Source organism: Enhydra lutris, unplaced genomic scaffold, assembly GCF_002288905.1.
Source record: "Enhydra lutris kenyoni isolate GAN:26980312 unplaced genomic scaffold, ASM228890v2 scaffoldscaffold36, whole genome shotgun sequence".
In the NCBI taxonomy this organism is placed as follows: Eukaryota; Metazoa; Chordata; class Mammalia; order Carnivora; family Mustelidae; genus Enhydra; species Enhydra lutris.
This window is the reverse complement of record NW_019154120.1, coordinates 15,934,990-15,954,414: the sequence shown is the minus strand read 5'-3', so window position 1 is coordinate 15,954,414 and position 19,425 is coordinate 15,934,990. Positions and strand designations below refer to the sequence as shown.

The 19,425-nt window shown below is 38.9% G+C and overlaps 1 protein-coding gene across 1 annotated transcript; it reads right to left on the bottom strand.

Annotated features, from left to right (window-relative positions):
* Positions 1-18,212: 18,212 nt before the first annotated feature.
* LOC111154261 (melanocortin 4 receptor) lies at positions 18,213-19,211 on the bottom strand. The gene has a single exon (XM_022513766.1). It carries the CDS (start codon positions 19,209-19,211, stop codon positions 18,213-18,215), a length of 999 nt encoding a protein of 332 aa, XP_022369474.1.
* Between the last annotated feature and the right edge of the window lie 214 nt (positions 19,212-19,425).

Genomic DNA, 19,425 nt, shown 5'->3' with positions numbered 1-19,425 from the left:
AGTTTATCGGGCAGAACTTCCTCAGTATAGGTGTGGATTTGAACTACCTATCATCTCTGTAATTGTCATAGAACACAGTATTGTGTGTATCAGTAAAACTTCTTTCATGTTGTGTTGAGATCAAATGTATCTTGCAGTGCAGTAAACTCAGCTAATGTAGGTTGTTTCTTCACAGTTTTCTGTTTACATAACTTAGCATCTTCTGTAGCAAACTAATTTATAAGTATTGTATGAAGATTCTTCATTTTGCTTTACATGACTTGGTGTATCATTCGAAATTTTGATGCGTGTGATCCATAAAGATGAATAAAGGCATAAGTTGTGCCAAATTCAATTTTTACAACACACTTTAAACTCAGAAAATCTGAATTCTATAACACTAGTTTTTCCTTGAATGGAAGTAAAAGTTCTTTGGGTTAGACCGTTAGTAGAAAAGAAAAGTAGGCTGATAGCAGTTGGGTATAAACTGCCGTTAAATTAAACCACTGACTACATTTGAAACTTCATGGGAAAAATTTGTAGGACTCTTCTGGAAGTTCCACAGAGAGAAGTCTAGGAAGGTGGTGTGTCTATAAAACATTTAAGCACACAACTTGTCCCCTACAGGAACTGCAGTTCAATGGGAACACCGCACTCTAATTTCCCAAGATGCTGACAGTAGTTGATTACTTTCTTCAAGCCTTTCCTTTCTCACAGTTTCTATCCTTCCAAGCAAATACATTTCTTAGTAGGTTCCCACTGTCCTCTCCTCAGTACTAAAAAGTTCCTGCATTTCTTAGATTTTTTTGGAGGAGGATTATCATCAACAGGGAAAGAATTTGGCCAATTTAAAGAAAAATTTAGATTTATTAAGACAGCTGGTCACAAGTTCAAAAGGAGGACTGACTAATCCAGCTTTGGAGAGGCAGAGAAGCATGAACTTGTGCCTGGGGCTGCTGTTAGGTTGACTCTGCTCCCCTGACTTCTGGTCCTGTGTTGCAATGTTCACAAAATAGTGATTCTCCCTAAACTGAAAAGGTTTGACATAAATTCCTGCCTGGAGGGCTGGAGAGGAAAGTTCTGTCTGTTGTCCTCTGATACTCTTTTTAGTCCTGTGCTTTTATGACTTAGTTTTTATGGACATTAAAAGTTGTGTGCCCAAGCATCTTTTCTGCCTTTCCATTGAATACTTTTCATTTGTTCTTCCAGATCTGTTCCTTACTCCTCTTACCATACTTTGTGTGCTGAGGGAGGTCAGATATTGCAGGCTTCATCAAAGCCCACATTTCCCCCTGTCTTCTAGCAGAAGTTGGTTAACAAGAGAGGAGGAAAACCATAGGGTCAGGGTGTTCATTTCCCTGGCTTTCTCTTGAATGGGTTTCCATGGATTGGTAGGGTTCCTTTTCCAGAACCTGGAGATCCTAATATGTACTCCTTCTATAGCTCAGATCTTTCCAACTAAAACCTCCCTTGTTAACTTGGGTCGAGGGGTGTCACCAGTTTCCTGCGTTTGCTTTACAAGGTGCTTTAGCATCTCTTGTTCTCCTTGCCCCTACTCTAAAATTCATAAATATTACCCTTGTTAAACTCTTCTCAATTACCCATTGGATCCGACATCAAACTTGCTGGAACACCCACTAATAGATCTCTCTTCCTAAGCAGACAATTTTCTTTGGGGAATTGCTTCCCTGCGGTGGTGTAGCACCCTATTAGTTTCATCCGTAGCTCTAGGGGTAGGCCCTAATAGGCATAAGTCAATAAACACAATCCCATCTCTGTCCAGTGATTGCTACAGGGCTGGGCAGTGACTCAGCTTGAACAGATTAGCCCACGCTTTTCCATGACAACATATTGGTTCAGTGTGGGACAGTGAGAAAGATGATTAGGACTTTTGTTGGATGTTTTGGAAAGCAAACTTTTTCTCTCCCTGACTGTAAACAGTAAAGAATAACCAATAAAGTCTTGTTTACTGCTGACACCAAAAACACAAACATAAAGGTTAGCAACCCTGACGATGAATCTAATCAATGAAAGATGCAAAGTCTGTTCACTGGGTTTCAGAAAACACATATGAATCCCTGAACAAGCTATGTCTGACTTGCACTATCTCTGAACTTTTCAATGTTGTGAGCCATTTAACTCACATTTCCTCTTTTTAAATAATGCTTTTATTCAAGTGTAACAAACATTTACAAAAGTGCAAAGATCATGATTAAACACCTGATGAATTTTCACGAAGCAAACATACTCATATAACTGTTGGAACAGAATATTCAGGGGCACCTAGGTGGCTCAGACAGTTAAGTGTCTGACTCTTGATTTCGACTCAGGTCATGATTTTAGAGTCATGAGATCAAGTCCTGTGTGGGGCTCCACACTGGGTGCATGTGCAAGTGCTTTCTCTCTTAAAAAAAAAAAAAAGAAACTGAATATTTCAGATGCATCTTTCATTTCTCCTCATTCATCAAGTTAACTGACACAAGGGGTCAGTTATCATTTTTTTGAACTTATTAGAAGAATAATACGGTATATAATTTTATGTGTTTGGCTGCTTTGTTGAATTTTATGTTTGTAAAATAAGTCCAGATTGTTAGGAATAATTGAAGACCATTCATTTTTCATTGCTATATATTATTCCTATATTTCATTGCTATATACTATTCTGATATAAACCATAATTTGTCAGTCTGTTATATACAGTTGGGTTGGTTTCAGTTTTACAAATACTTGTATACCATTTTCACAGTATTAGAGACAGTGCTATTATGAATATTCTTGTACATGTCTTTTTTCTTTTTTATTGAGATGTGACTGACATGTAACATTGTAGAAGTTTAAGGCATACTATATGTTGGTCTGATACATTTATATATTGCAGTATGATTACTACAATAACATTAGTGAACACCTTTATCATGTCAAATGTTTATCATTTACTTGTGTTGAGACCAGTTACAATTTAGTCACTTAGCAATTTTGAAATTATAATATGGTGTTGTTGACTATAATCACTATGTTGTACATTACATCTTCATTGCGTGTCTTTAGATGAACACACTCACATACGTGTATTTTCAGTATATACCTGACACTGAAATTGCTGAATCATAATACATGAATATATTCAGCTTTTAGTGGACAGCTAGAATTTTCCAAAGTGGTTATACCTAATTATAATCCCACAGCAGTTTATATGAATTTTGGGGGCGTATGGTGGTATCTTTTCATGGTTTTAAACATTTCTCTTTACCTAATTAGGTTGAGCCCTTTTATTGTTGGCCTTTTTGATATCCTATTTCATAATTTTGTCAGGCCCTCTTTAAAATTATGTGTTTGCCTTTTTCTTTTTGATTGATTGTTTGTGTGTGTGTGTGTGTGTGTGTGTGTGTGTGTATGTATTTGAACAAAAGCACTGTGTTTTGCTTGAGAATTTGAATTTGACCTTCAGTTAATTTTCTAGCTCTGTTCATTTGGCAACCTGACATGGGTGGGTTGTTAGTTGTGTAGCCTGGGATCATGTTAAAAATGACCCAATTTATAAACTTCATTGAATTGGGAGAACTAGAAGTCCTATCACTTCCTGAGATGGACAGCTCTTGTAACTGAGCATGTCTTCTGCTGAAGACCTAAAAGCCATGCCTTTGGTTTTGTTATAAGAGATTCCGATCTGAAGCATTTAAGCCCAGGTGGATCCTGCTCCCGGTAGGTGTAGATCTCATTTCATTACACCTGAACCGTCCTGTCCTGTGCTGTGAATCACTTAGAAGACTCCCACAGAAGACATCAGATGCTGCCCTGCTGGAGAGCTATGTCTTCTAGCACCCTTCTGAGTAAACCACGTCAAATGTAGCCTAGTAAGACGTTTAGTCCAAAAGTTTGGTTATAACTAAGAAGACCTCCTGTTAGAACTAATGTATATTGATCAACCAAAATTCTTAAATTTATTGTTAATTCATCCAATTTTTCTTAATGTTTGTGTTTTTTTGTGTCCCCTTTAAGAAATAAAGGTTTCTTAATGTCAAGTTTGTGAATATACTATCCTGTTTTTTAAGTCTAATTATTTTACCTTTCACATGTAAATCTTTGAGCTATTTTAATTTCTTTTAAAAGATTTTATTTATTTGACACAGAGAGAGAGAGAGAGATAGAGAGCGCGCATAAGCAGTGGGGGTGGCAGCAGGCAGAGAGAGATGGAGAAGAAGGCTCCCTGCTGAGCAGGGAGCCCAATGTGGGACTTGATCCCAGGACCCTGGGATCATGACCTGAGCCGAAGGCAAACACTTAACCAACGGAGCCACCCAGGCACTCCTGAGCTATTTTAATTTTATCTTTATGTATGATGTGGTAGGGGTCAAGATTTAGTTTGTTGCCATGGGGATGTACATGTCAACTACACATTTATTGAAATAGATCCTTCTTTTTCACTATATCTTGTTGTAATCAAGTGACTATGTATGTGTGGCTCTGTGTCTGGACTCTTATCTGGTCCACTCATCTATGTTTCTGTCTTGCACCCAAATCATGCCATAATTACTATATCTTTATAATAAGTCTTGATAACTTGCAGAGTAAACATTTTATTTGTGTTCTTCTTTATGATGTTTCTACCATTCTTAGCTTTTTGAATTTCCATACATTTTTACTATTAGTTTGTTAATATCCACAGCAATCTGAGATTTTGACTGATACTGATTCAAAGCTATAGGCCAGTTTGAAGATAACTGTTGTATTTCATATATTAAATCTTATAAATTGTAAACATGTCATCTGTCCATTCATTTATGTCTTCTTTGTTCATTAATACTTTGTAGTTTTTAGAGTAGAGGTGTTAACTTATATTTATTACATTTACCTTTAAGTATTTCATGCTTTTTTGATTCTGTCAAATGCATTTTCTGCATCTCTTGGAATGATCATAGAAATTTTCTCCTTTTGAAAAATTAATGTGGAAATTTATAATATTGAGATATGCTTTGAATTCTCCCTGGACATAAAGTTACTTACTCTTAATGCATTATTCTTCTCTATATATTACTGGATTTGGTTTGTCAATATTTTGTTCAGAATTTTGTGTCCACGTGCACAAGAAAAGTTCGTCAATCATTTTTTCTTGTAGCCTTGTCATGTTTTGGTGGAAAGAGTTTCTTGGCCTTATAAAATATATTGGAAAGTTTAATTTTTTTCCCTAGTTCTGGAAAATCTTACGCAAGGTTAGTCTTATTTCTTACTTAAAAGTTTGGGAAGATTTATTCATGAAGCCGTCTGGGTCTGGCATTTTATTTATAGGAAGGCTTTTAATTATCAGTTCACTTTCTTGATAGATAAAAAGTGCTCAGGTTTTCTGTTTCTTTTGTTGGTTTTGGTAAGTAATGTTTTCCAAAGTATTCATCAGTTTTATCTGCCTTGTCAAATGAATCAATGTACAGTTCTTTATCAATTAATTCATTATCTTTTAATGTCTGTAGGACCTGTGTCCTCTTTTTTTTTATTCCTCATCCTGGTCATTTGTGTTTTCTCTGTTTGTCCCTTGATAAATCTTACCAGGAATGATAATTTTGTCAGCCTTTTTAAAGAAACTGTTCATTGTTGATTCTATTTTGCCTTTGTTTATATTCATTGTTAATATTTATTGTATCCTTCTATCTAGTTGGGTTGATTTGCTTTTCTCTCTCTACCTTCTCAAGATAGAGGCTTAGATTAAAGCTTTTCTTCACATATTTTATCAAGACACTTTTATTTGGTTTTTACTTACTTGCAACTGAAGGTGTCCTAACTGAATAGACTCCCATTTATATAGCACAGTGCTCCTCAATTTTCAGTGTATGTATGATTCATGTGGGGATCTTATTAAAATGCAGATACAACTCAGTAGATTTGGTGTGGGGCCAGAGATTTTGCTTTTCTAACAAGTTCTCAGGTAATTCCAGTGATGTTGATATGAGGACTACACTTTGAAAATCAAACTGGAATAGTGGAAAACAACAGTGGAAAAAATCTGCCAACAGAAAAGAATCAGAATTGTTTATATCAGAAAATAAAGTAACGTAAAAGTAACAGTTTATGAATTATCCTTTGATTTGTATTTTTCATGATATATTTTGTAGCTTTGAAAGCTATTTGGTTTTTAAAAGATTTAGATGTTTATTTTGTAAAGAATGAGTGCAGCGGGGAGGGGCAGGGGAGAGGGAGAGAGAATCTCAAGCAGACTCTGTGCTGAGCATGGAACCCAAAGACGGGCTCGATCTCATGACCCTGAGGTCACTACCTGACTTGAAACCAACAGTTGGATGCTTAACTGTCTGTGGTACCCAGGCACCTGCTATTTGGTTTTTAAACTAGAATTTTAATGTATTAATTTTCTTTGACATTCAAAACATATCATAAAAAATCATTGGAGGGCACCTGGGTGGCTCAGTGGGTTAAAGCCTCTGTCTTCGGCTCAGGTCATTATCTCAGGGTCCTGGGATCGAGCCCCGAATCGGGCTCTCTGCTCAGTGGGGAGCTTCTCCCTCTCTCTCTGCCTGCCTCTCTGCCTACTTGTGACCTCTGTCAAATAAATAAATAAAATCTTTAAAAAAAGTCATTGGATTTGGATTCTATACCTGTGTTCTAGTTGACCAGAAGCCCTGGAGCACAATTTATTCTCTTATCAAATTCACTTAAGAAGCCTGAAGAGGAAACCACAAGGCCCTTGTATAGTGTCAATTGCCAAGAATTAAATGTTATCTTGGATAGAAATTAGGAGTAGCTATTTTCTTTTTCTTTTCTTTTTTTTTAAATTGTGATAAGAACACTTAACATGAGATCTACACTTGCAACAAATTTTAAGTGCATAGTACAATATTGTTAACTCTAGGCCTGATGTCGTACAGCGATTTTCAATGAAATTCATAAGTGATCATCCTTATTCAACAGCTAAAATGGCAGACTGTGAATTAGCACCTGGACAGATAGAGAAGAACATCAGGTATATATGTTCCTTAATTTTTTCAGGTGGCAGTTAGAAAGGAGAGCAGGTGTTTGTTGTGGTGTTGTAACCATATGGGAAAACTGAAATCTAAGGGAATTCAGCAAAGGGCACTGGCCTGTTGTAAAGTCGCGAAGGATTCATCCGTGAGAGCATCTGTGTAGGCACAGAAGCCACTCCTGTTTTGATGAAGCGTTAAAGTATGTGAGCAATAACCCCGTTCATTCTTTACATCAGTTTCAGGTGGGTCATCTACATTAAATGATAAGAGAAGGGAATGCCTCTGACTCTATATTGACAGATGTGTGTACTTCATCACTGAATAGATTAGATGAGAATTCTCTAAGGCATTTGAATAATAGGAAATTTGCCAGGGAGAATCCGAGTGCCCTGAACTGAGAAGAAGGAGACCAGCTAGCAAACAGCAAACTAAGCAGTGACAGAGCTTTGTAGGAGAAGACGGACTCGGGAAAGAGATGTGGAGAGGTGAAGACAGCCAAGGAGGTGCGTCTGGGACAGCAGCAACAGAAGGCACATCTTGGCAGGAGCTACATCAGCCAATATTTTCATCCAGTGTCTTGGTAAACTAGGAGACTGTGAACCTTCAAGATATTGATTTTGCCTATTACAAAATATTTAGTAATTACCACTTTAAAACATGGTTTCTTGTCCATTGTGGAGATGAAGCTTGCCAAATGTGGAGTTGGCACCAGCTAACTGGAGTGTTCTAGATGACGGTTTTCTCAGGATATTGGGTGGAACCAAGATCCTGTGAAATTATGACAGGCCCGTAAAACAACCCAGGCTCCTCATGGCAAAGACCTTTCTTATTCAGAGGTTACAGTGTGTTGTTTCACAACGTGATGTAGTTTACTTACTTCTGGGTAAGAATTGGGGTATAGGAGACCCATGAGAGAGTTTCCTTGCAGGCCTAGAATCTTCTATTGCTGCCATGAAAATACTCTTTTTCCAGGAGGGATGTGAGATCGAGCCCCACGTCGGGCTCTGTGCTAGACATGGGGCCTGCTTAAGATTATGCCTCTTCCTTTCCCTCTGCTCCCCGCCCCCCATTCGTACTCGCTCTCTAAAAAAAAAGAAAGAGAAAGTAAATTCTCTTTTCATGATGTGCTAGGGATTGTGAGTACAGAACACTTTTGCAAATGTCACAGGCATCTGGATGTTTCTTCCTGGTTCATAGACATGTTATCTGAAGCAATTGAAAAGAATATTTATTGTTGGCAAATATCCTAGTGATACTAGCCCTTATTTAGAAAGGACCATTTTTGCTCTTGATGTTTTGTAAAAACAAACAGACAACAGGCAATGAGAAACAGGTCTCAGAGAGGTTCTAGTATCTTCTCTTAGGAGAGGGACAGGGAATGAAAAGGCTGATGGGACTGGTGGCCGGCTGTAGCTTGCAGAGACCGTTCTGTAGGTGCAGGGGGGCTCAGCGACCTGCCCTCAGTCTTCTTCCCTCTCTGAAGGAGCAGTGCCCGCTCTGATGCCCAGAAGGATTTGGTAATCAGAATGTGACCTCCAGGCTGAGGACAGTGCTTGTAATTGGCACCACATTTGAATCAAGATAAACAAACTTGGGGTTACATTCTGTTTGCTCCTCTAAAGTTTTCATCCCCTTGTGATAGAATAATCAAATTAAGATCTGGTGTTCCACATTGTCTCTGTCTTTAGCCGGATAGCCTTGATTCCTAAAGTTCCCCTAAGTTGTCACTAAACTTCTCCACTACAGTGCCGCCTGCCGAGTGATGCGCCAGTCTGCTCATTTTCTGACCACTCATTGCCATTTATTTGGGGCTTGCTGAAAAAATGGTAGATTTTTATCAGAGAGTTTTTATTTCAGTTTCTCTGGCTAATTGATCGTTCTTCCTAAAACTGCTTGGTTAAACTCTCAGCTGGCGCCGTTTTCTAGACCTACAACATCAAATGAACAACCTTGGCTAATCAGGCTCCCGAGAAACTTCCTCTTGGTAACTTGTTTACTCTTATTTTGAAGGTAATGACCGTAAATAGCAGAATAAATGCAACAGTTTATAAGCCATTTTAGGAAATTACTGGCTTAAATAAACTCATTTCAACCAGCCCGTTTTCTACTCTTCTGGGTACCCATGGGGATGTGTGTGTGTGTGTGTGTGTGTGTGTGTGTGTGTGTGTTCAATTTGTCCTTTAGAATTCTCTGTAGATAGTCTTTCATATCTTCCTTCAAAGATGAAGTCTTCTTTAATGTTCATTATTTAACTCTATTTCAGTCTCTCCGAATTTGATCATCTTCCTTTTATCTACACTAATTACATAAGACTGAGTACCTATTTTCAGATGTTTACAATCAAATCTGTTATGTAACAAAATGTCTATATAAAAATGTTAACAATATAATGCAGGACAAGTTACCAAAGTGTCAAAATGAATGAATCCAGCAAAAATAAACATTTCTTATGCCTTCAGCTGGGATCATCTCAGTGCTAATAAAGGAAGAGGGGAGGGCATCAGCCATTATTAGGGCATGCCTGTGGCTTGTTGACCCCTCTGCTGTGACCATGGAGGAGGATTTTAATAAAAGGGCAATTAAGTCAGGATCTTATTCAAGTGCAGCTTTCTCTCACAGTTGGCTACATTTCTACGTGTGTGTGCGGATATCACCCCGGCTCCGTCCCGTGCATTCTTTGCACTCCCACTGGCCAAGAGGGCTGATCCTCCTCTTTCTGCTGCAGAAAGCACATGGTTATTAGTTGTTCCAGCATGTTCCTGCTGGTCCTGACTCTACTGTCCCTGGCCGCAGGGGCTCCTGCTTTACTGTTTGATATGTAGGCCAGCCATCTATGAATGGGTAGCCCCTGCTGAGTTAGGAGTGAAGTTCACTTCAGCCATGAATGAAAGAAAGACTATTCTGAAGGTGCTTCCTGCTCTGAACAGAAAAGGCTGTGTGTGCATAGACCCTGTAATGCCACGGTCCGCAGGTGAGTGCTGAGCTTGTCATCTGCCCTCTGGGGTTTGGGAGTTGTTAAAATTCCATTTCATCTGCTGGTGTACCTGGGAAGGTATGGTTCCTAAGTAGAGCTGTTTGCAGATCTACTTCTTGGTGCAACTAGAATAAAAAGAACCCAAAAGAAAGGACAACCATTTATGGAAAATCACAGGAAAATGATGTAGCTGTACTACTGAGAGTTTTCAGTAAATATTCAGTATTTTCAGCCTCTTAGTCTGTATTGGCTCTTTGCCTCTGAATATAATCTTCCTTGAAGCTAATCCATTTTGAGAAAATTATCCCTTAATAGTATATGCCCCGTTCTGTTCATCCAGCTTGTTGATAGAAGAGTCTGTACTCTGTTCCTACACTCCTGCGTCTTCCATTCACTTCTGTTTTCCAGATAAGACCCAAAGCATCTGGTAGCTGCTTCAATATTTTACTAGAAATTGGCTCTTCCTCTCATGTTTTCCTGTTTTTTTCATCATTTCATCAAATGAATGGAGCACTAGGTGTGGTGCATAAACAATGAATTTTGGAACACTGAAAAAAACCAAAATTAAATAAAAAACCTCATTCATGTTTGCAATTCCATTCTCAAATGAAATACACTAAATTTCTAGTTGGAAAATTTTTGGAACATCTTTCAGTTCTTTCTTTAGTGAAATGACTGACATCTCATTCCTGAAAACTCACTCCTCTCTGGGCTTCAGTGATAAGCCCCCTCTCTAGTTTCTCTCTTGCCTCTGATCATGACTTCATGTCCTATTCTTTCTTCAGAAACCCCCTAAATACTACCATTAACAGGCACCCAATGCAGGCTTTTTCCCTCTATTTGTTCATATTTCTTCCTTCCTTCACCCATCAAATATCTATTGAGCTCTTCTTATAGACAAACTCCATTCTAGGTGCTACAGGGAAAACACTGGATATTAATATTTTAGTGATAAGGCCAACAGTGTATCCTGATGAATCCAAAATGGAATATAAAACAAAGAAATTAGTGGTGACTTCAGAGATTTCATTCTGATCAACTGGAAAGCTCCAGTTGCCATCATTTGATGTGGTCAAAGCAGTGAGAGGAGAAATTTTGAGTGGGAAAACTAGCGATTTAAAATAGACTTGTGGGGCACCTGGGTAGCTCAGACAGTTAAGTGTCCGATTCTTGATTTTGGCTCCGATTGTGATCTCAGGGTTGTGAGACTGTGTTGGGCATAGAACCTGCTTGAAATTCTCTCTCTCCCTCTGCCCCTCCCTCCACCTTGTTAAAAAAAAAAAAAAAGAAAGAAAAGAAAGAAATAGACTTGTAAGTTTAGGATTTGCTATGGACTGAATATTTTGTCCCCCTAAAAGTCACATGTTGGAGCCTTCATGTTGTGGTATTTGAAGATGGGGCCTTTTGGAGGGAACAAGGTCATGAGTGTGGCATTTCAGGACAGGATGACTGTCCTTATACAGCTAGACAGCAGCCATCTAATACCAGGAACAGTGCTTTTACCAGGAACTGAACTGGCTGACACATTTATTCCTAGCCTCCAGAACTGTGAGAAATAAATGTTGCTTAAGCCTCTGAGTCAGTGGTAATTTGTTAAAGTAGCCTATATTGACTAAGACAGAATTGGTCTTAGAAAGCCTATCTAGGGGCGCCTGGGTGGCTCAGATGTTTAGGTGTCTGCCTTCAGCCCAGGTCATGATCCCAGGGGCCTGGGATAAAGCCCTGCATCAAGGCTCCTTGCTCAGTGGGGAGCCTGCTTCTTCCTCTCCTTCTGCCATTCCCTCCACTTGTGCTCTCTGGCTCTCACTCTCTCTCTCTGTCAAATAAATAAATAAAATCTTAAAAAAAAAAAGCTATTATAAATGTTCAGAAAATAGTTGAAGTGATCTAACTTGAAGCTACACATTTGGGAGTCTTCAGAATAGTGATAGTATTTAATGCTTTGAGACTGGTTGAAATGATCAAAGGAGTGAATACAGATAACAGTAAAAAGTACTGAGCCCTGAAAGGAGGAATCTGCCAAGCGACTGAGATGTTTTTGAGGTAGGAGGAAAGCCAAGGATTTGGGTGTTCTGTGAGCCAAATACAGCAAGGTAGGGGAGTGGTGGGCGGGCAGTGACCAACAAATTCAAGTGTGTGTTGGTCCAAATAAAATAAGAACAAAACTGATCACCAGGTTTCATAATTGGAAGTGCCTTGGTCACATTAGCAGGAGCAGCTTTAGTGCAGTAATGGGGGTGAAAGCCTCACAGGAAGGAGACTGGAGACAGTGGGTGGGAGGACTTGCTGGCTCAAGATACTGAGGATTACTCATGCACTTATGTTCACTGTCTGTATACATGCTCATGACAACAAAATGTATATATATATCCCAGTCTCCTCTGTGCCTGGATGTTAAGTATGTTTCTTTAAAAAGCCCACCAACTCCAAATAGATCAATCGTATCCTTGACTCTATTTTGCCCAACAAGAATTATGCATTCATAGGAATCTGTTTTCTGTCCATACCTCTCTGTGGTACAGTCAAAAAAGGCAAAGACATTTGTGTCAGGTTTATGTGTCTGATCTTTGTTCAAAATTTCATGAATTTCATTTGATTTTGGAGTATAAGTGCAAAGTGACTGAAGTTTTTAAGTAGCTAGTAGCTATATAACTAAGAGATAAAAATTACATGCAGACCACAAATAGCAACATTTTATAAATCGTACAGTGTAGGCAAAATCACACACACACAATTACTCTGAAGCCTTCCTTCTTCTTGAATGAAAGAAGCCAATAAAAATAGGAATAATGTATGTTATTTTAAATGAAATCTTCAGGATATTGTGGCATTTATATGAAATCTGCATGCATTATTTTGAATAGGGCCATTTTGGAAACTTCGGTATTACAAATGAAACACATTTTGAACTGAGGAGGGAAACTTGTTGCAAATAAAATTTTTAGCTTTAGTGGGTTTTTTTCCCTCAAATGGAATAATGGCCAAACTTATTCTTGTGTTTTCGTCTTTTTAATTATAAGCAGCGGTGGTTTGAATTTAACAGTGAAATTTCTTTCACTGTTTAAAATGTTCGGTTTAGAAATCAAGCCATAATGGTTTCATTTGCAGCTGAGCCCCATATAAAACCTCACCAAATAGTTCACCGATTGAGTTGCTGAAATTTTCCTCTTGGCTCTCTGTATTTGTGGCGCTTCCAGATGTCTCTCAGCAGCAAAAGCATCACTAAAATTGTAAACTGTGATTAAGTCCATTAACCCAGGGTCGGATTCAACCACAAGTATCACAAATCAAAGCTGTCCCTCCCCTGAAAGTGGCAGCATTAAATTGTGCTGGGAATCTTTTATTTGTTCCTTGCAAATAGAACTTTTGCATGTATCCTCTCACTAAGTACATTACAAAATAAATGCATTATATCCATTAAATTTTCATGTAATATTGAATACATGCAAAGGGGTATTTGTCCTATATTTCTAACCCTAAGTTGTGCAGTATAATATTGAACCAGTTATCCCACACAAGAATTAGAACCTTACTGAAGCCATTGAAAACAGTGTGTGTTTTCCTACTAGCTCCACCCACTACCTCCCCTGATTTTTTTGGGAAATGTTCCAAATGTCTTTATATTTAAAATAATAAAAATAGAGATTTACTCTTACTTGCTTCGCTTGTTAGAAATAAGTGAAATACTGAGAACACATTTGAGGGATTCCTCTCTCTCCTGCTAGGGAAGTGAGGCTATCCAAGATCTGTACCACAGTTTAACATCTTCTAGAATCTAAGCTCTGATAAATCTATGAGTGTACCTTGATCGATCACTACAGTGATAGATACCTCTAGTGACAAGATCTATACTAGATCCTGTAAATCAATTATCTAATTTTACATTAATATTTATCATAAACCATATGAGATGATCGATATTATTATCTTCAGACTGTAGATGCTTAGCAAAGTTAAGTGACTTGCCCAAAGTTCTAGAGCTGGTAAATCTGGTATTCACCTTAGTCCAAACCCTATGCTCTTTCTACTCTCATGCATTTAGTTTTGATCAATATGTGATGGGCCACTAACTGAGCATCAAGATGTGAGTGTAAATTCATTATTTGTAGTATTTTTCAAGGGCGTACATTTAATATCATTGCCATCACCTTAGGTAATGTTTCTTTCTGTGTGTGTGTTACCACTTAAATTTGCGGCATAAGGTTTAATGAGGGTCAATTAATCTTTGAAGAAATGGGCTAATTGGTTATCCCATGTTTGGCACATTATCTTTCTAATTATCCTTTTTCAGTATTGAATGTGGCACTGCAAAATTTAAAATAATTAGCATTATTAGTGGTAACACATTATGCTTTTTTTTAGTATATGTGCTGCCGAAGCGAGCACAACACATTATCCTTTTAACAGGTTTGTGCATGTATCCAGTATGTTTAAATACATCAATTTATACAAAACATTCCGTCAAACTCAAGGAAGTTATAAAATGCGATTTAAGAAAAGATATACAGTTAAGCCTAAGGCTGAGATTTTATTGCTCATGCTGAGTCTGAACAAAATAGCAAAACTAGTAAATCTTCATTCGTGCATGGTTTTCTTCATTTATTTTGCATTTTAAAAAGAAAAATTACCATTTTTGAGTGCCTGTTTATGTTGAGCGCTATTCTGTGGAACTTTATGACCCTGACCTTATAATTGCCTTTTATCCTTCTAAGATTCCCATCAGACAGGCATTATATATACATTTAACAATGAGAAAACCGGCTGCAGTGAAACCTCACAGCTAAATAGTGGTGTAACCAGGATTCAATCCTAGAATTTCTTTATGGCTGGGAAGTGGTACTTGTCTATTGAAGAAGGTTTTTGAAATTTGGTTCAGGAAATCTGGATGGGAAGTCAGAAACTAGATCTCAGGCTTTGGTGCTGCCATTGATTATGAATGTGACATTAAAAAATTTCTCTTAGTCTGCTTAGAGGATTGGATGAGATGATGACCTCTAAGATCTGTTCTGAGTGGTACTTTCTTTAGTTCGTCTGTGTCCTACTGAATATTCTGTGTGTTCCTGGGGCATAAAACAGAGGTCATAATTACTCACATGTTATTAAATAATTCTTCACAGATGTTTTTTAGTAATTTCAAAACATTTAGTGTGGGCAACAGAGACTTTTGAAGCACGTGGTGGCATGGAACTATTAAGAGCTTTGGACACACTGTTTGAGTGTTAGGCTAGCTGCTGAGTGGGCAGAAACTTTATACCTGTTCATGCAAGTTATGGTAATCACTATACAACTTGTTAAGTCAACTGCAAGTCTTGAAAATCGCTCATTTTGTCAATGAAAAATAATTTCTTAAATATCCGATACTAATTAATTGAACTTTCTGGTGAAAATTTCAATAAAGGTATCTGATGGTGCTTTCACATCTGGAGTGTGTATTCCTTACCAGTATTTGAATTACACTCCAGATGTATGTTCTGTACTAGAATTATTCAAATACTAACTGATCACCCTTAACAAAATATTAAAGGATGGACATATGCATCACAGTATTTATGCTGAAGTTTTTCAAGGTAAATTCCCATTTTTTTTTAAAGATTTTATTTATTTATTTGACAAAGACACAGTGAGAGAAGGAACACAAGCAGGGGAAATGGGAGAGGGAGAAGCAGGCTGCCCGCTGAGCAGGGAGCCCGATGCAGGACTCAATCCCAGGACCCTGGGATCATGACCTGAGCCGAAGGCGGACACTTAGACTGAGCCACCCAGGCAACCGTAAATTCCCACTCCTTGGTATGGTATTAAAAACTTCTGTCCACGCAAAAATGTTTATAGCAGCTTTATTCATAATTGCCAAAATCTGGAAACAACCAAGATGTTCTTTAGTAGATAAATGGATAAGCTGTGTTACATCCATACAATTGAATATTATTCAGCACAGAAAGAAAGGAGCTACCAAACCATGAGAAGACATGGAGGAATCTTAAATGCATATTACCAAGTGAGAAAAGCCAGTCTGAGAAAGTTATATACTGTATGATTCCAAGGGTATGACAGTCTGGAAAAGACAAAACTATGGACACAGTAAAAGGATCAGTGGTTGCCAAGGGTTGGGGTGAAGGAGGGATGAACAGGTGGGGCACAGAAGATTTCTAATGGCGTAGCGGTGGATACATATCATTGTACAATTGTCGGATCACATAAATTATACACCTCCATAAGTGAACTCTAATGTGAACTATGCACTTTGGGTTGCAATGATATGTCCCTCTGGGGAATCTTGGTTTTACTGGAGAACGAGGGAGTGACATAACTGAGGGATGTTTAGAGAACAGAAACAATGAATAAGACCCACTCTTAGCCCTTAAAGAAGCTGAAGCCCACTGTTGTGCTCTGGGCATACAGAGGAGACTGGTGGGGCAGGCAGGTTCACGACAGACACTCACCCCAACTTTGTAAACAGCCCCAAGAGGAAATGTAGAAGTGAAGAGGAAAGAGCCAGATTTCTTTTCTTTCCGTGGGAGAAGTGGGCTGGTTCTCAACAAAGCAGCATTGAGATGACATTGAAGGAGGCAGAGAATAGACAGCCACCACACTAGGTGGGGCATGCTTAAAACGCTCTCTTCCCTTTCTCCAGTCCCTGGCACCCCTCGAACTCACTACATGAGAGAATGGACAGGAATAGTAGCAGAGACAAAAACACTATCTGTGTCCTGCTACAGCTTTGGGTTCGGACTATTAGAGCAGTCTGTGTTGACATCCTCATTCTCATTTTTGCATCAGAAGACAGGAATCCTAGTGAATTAAGTACCATCTTTCATTTGTAAACTTGAACTTCACCATTCTGCTTTTAAGTGAAGTTTCCACATGAATGCTGGAAGTTTCTCAGGACTTGCAATATGTAAAACATTTATATTTGATTTAAGAAATATTTTTGCATGTGATCTCTGCCCATAAGCACTTGAAGACTCTATAAATGAAAGCAAAGGATAGTTTACTGGTAACCATCAGCCTAATATATTTTCTTTCTCTTAATTTTCAAGTACCTGTAAATTGGAAAGTATAGATTTCATTGCTCAGTGGCCAAATCTGTGGGATGATTTTAGAAGAAAACAAGTATTTACTTTCCAAAATATGGTTGTGGAAGGCTGATTTACATTATGATGTCCTCAGGGCTTTCAGGGAGCGCCTTCCTTCCAGCTCATCAAGTATCAGCATGAGAAGCTCCCTTATTTCAGATATTCACAAATACGGCATGGATATTTGTGTGCCGTAGATTTCGTTTGTGAAGTTAGAACCCTTGACAGTGAATACTCAGACTCCAGTGCAGCAAATAAGCAATAGGTCAGCGGCCGGTCACTACCATGTGAAGAGGGAAAGAACTCAGCTGAGTGTGTAGTTCCTCAGAGATCAGAAGCCCGTCTCTCAAGGCAGCACCCTCTTTTCTGGACATTTTAGCAGAGGCTGGGTCCCTGGCAAAAGGATGGAAAGACCTTATTCTCTGATTTTATTAATGATGGTTGGAAATAGTTTAGTATTAGGAAGTTCAGCTTGACGTGTTAACTTAAATAGTCCAGAATACTTTCATCCCTATAACAGCTGTCTCCCTCTACCCCAAACTGAATTGCCTTTGTAGAGTATCAGACTGTTTGCTTCAGCAAATTAATCTCTTTGTCTTTGAGAAACAGACATCGTTTTATGGCTCAGAATCTTGGAGTTTTTTGTTTTGTTTTGTTTTTTTAAAGCTGTTTTTCTCTCAACAGGAGCATCATTTCTATATCTGCACAGGGAGAACGAGCACATTTTATTACTTAAAATTTCAGTTGATTGTTTTAATGACCGAGCATCTATTCATCTATATTCCCCCCAAGAGCTACAATCAAATTTCTACATTTTAGTGTTCTATAGTGCAATATCATAAGCCACTTATTAGAAAATATTTAATGATTCTGTGATTTCTATGTTCCTAAAATAAGCAAAGTGTCAAATCCTTGTGAATAACAAGAAACATTGTTATGCTTTTAATAAGAGCTTTTTTCTTGTCTATAAACTCATAGTGCCTACAACCTCTAAATGCATTAACACTGTAAGCCAAAAAGTAGCATGACATTAGAAATGAACAGAGACTGGGCATTTTTTTTTTCATATCAAAATATCATAAAGTTAAATTTAGGCAATAGATTTTCTCAACTCATGCCTTACACAGAAGAAGCAGCTGTTGTTGAAACACATTGTTCAGGTTGTGGGAGAGTGAAGAAGTCTCTGATGCATGTTTTTAGTACCTCCTCTGTCCCCATTTAATATCTGCTAGACAAATCACAAAGCCCGCCTAGGGGATAGCAGCAGATGATCTCTTTGAAGGTTTTCCTCAGTTCTTGGCTCCGGAGTGCATAAATTAGAGGGTCGATGATGGAGTTACACATGATCAGGATGAGATACAAGTTAAAGTGAGACATGAAACACACACAGTATGGGTTCTGAGGACAAGAGATGTAGAATATTAAGTGGAGGAAGAAGGGGGCCCAGCAGACAACAAAGACTCCAATCAGTATGGTCAAGGTGATTGCACCCTTCATGTTGGCCCCTTGGCGGATGGCGCCAGTGCCCGGGAGGACCGCGATTCTCTTAATATGCAGTCTGGCCATGAGGAACATGTGGACATAGAGAGAAGCCATGAGAGCCAACATGGTAAAGAACATGGTGATGAGACAGATGATAACAGCACTGCTGTCCGAGTAGATGATGAACAGAATGCCCGAGACCGTGCAGGCTGCCCAGATACAACTTATGATGACCCCAACCCGCCTAACTGTCATGATGTTATGGTACCGGAGAGCATAAAAGATGGTAAAGTACCTGTCCGCTGCAATGGAAAGCAGGCTGCAAATCGATGCAAGCAAAGAGCTGCAGATCACCGAGTCAATGACATTATCAAGATTCACGGGGAAACTCTGTGCGTCCGTATCGGTGCTGTTTAACAGGGTGAGGACAATGGTTTCTGAGCCGTTGGAGACGCTCACCAACATATCAGCCACAGCCAGGCTACAGATGAAAAAGTACATGGGTGAATGCAGATTCTTGTTCTTGGCTATTGCCACGATCACCAGAATATTCTCCAACAAGCTTATGACCCCCAGAGTCACAAACACCTCTGGAGAGACAAAAAGTTGCTCATAGCACCCTCCATCAGAGTAGCCTTTGCCAAGGGACTCACTGGCGTTGGCGTGCTGTCCGTAGGTGCTGCGGTTCCAGAAGTGGAGAGAAGTGTGCATGCCGTGGTGGACAGTGAAGTTCATCGTGCCCCGAGTGGGTGCAGATCCCCCCCGGACACTGCTTCGATCTCTCTCAGGTCAGGTAGCCTCAGGGATTTTCTCCACGCCTTTGTCCGACCAAAAGTTCTGAGGCTGAAACTGGCATGCCCGTTGTAAGTCAGTGTGACATGCTCCAGAGGCTGGAAACGGAGCTTTTCCTGCCTTCCCTGGACAGCTCTGAGCCCCTGCACTTTCAAAG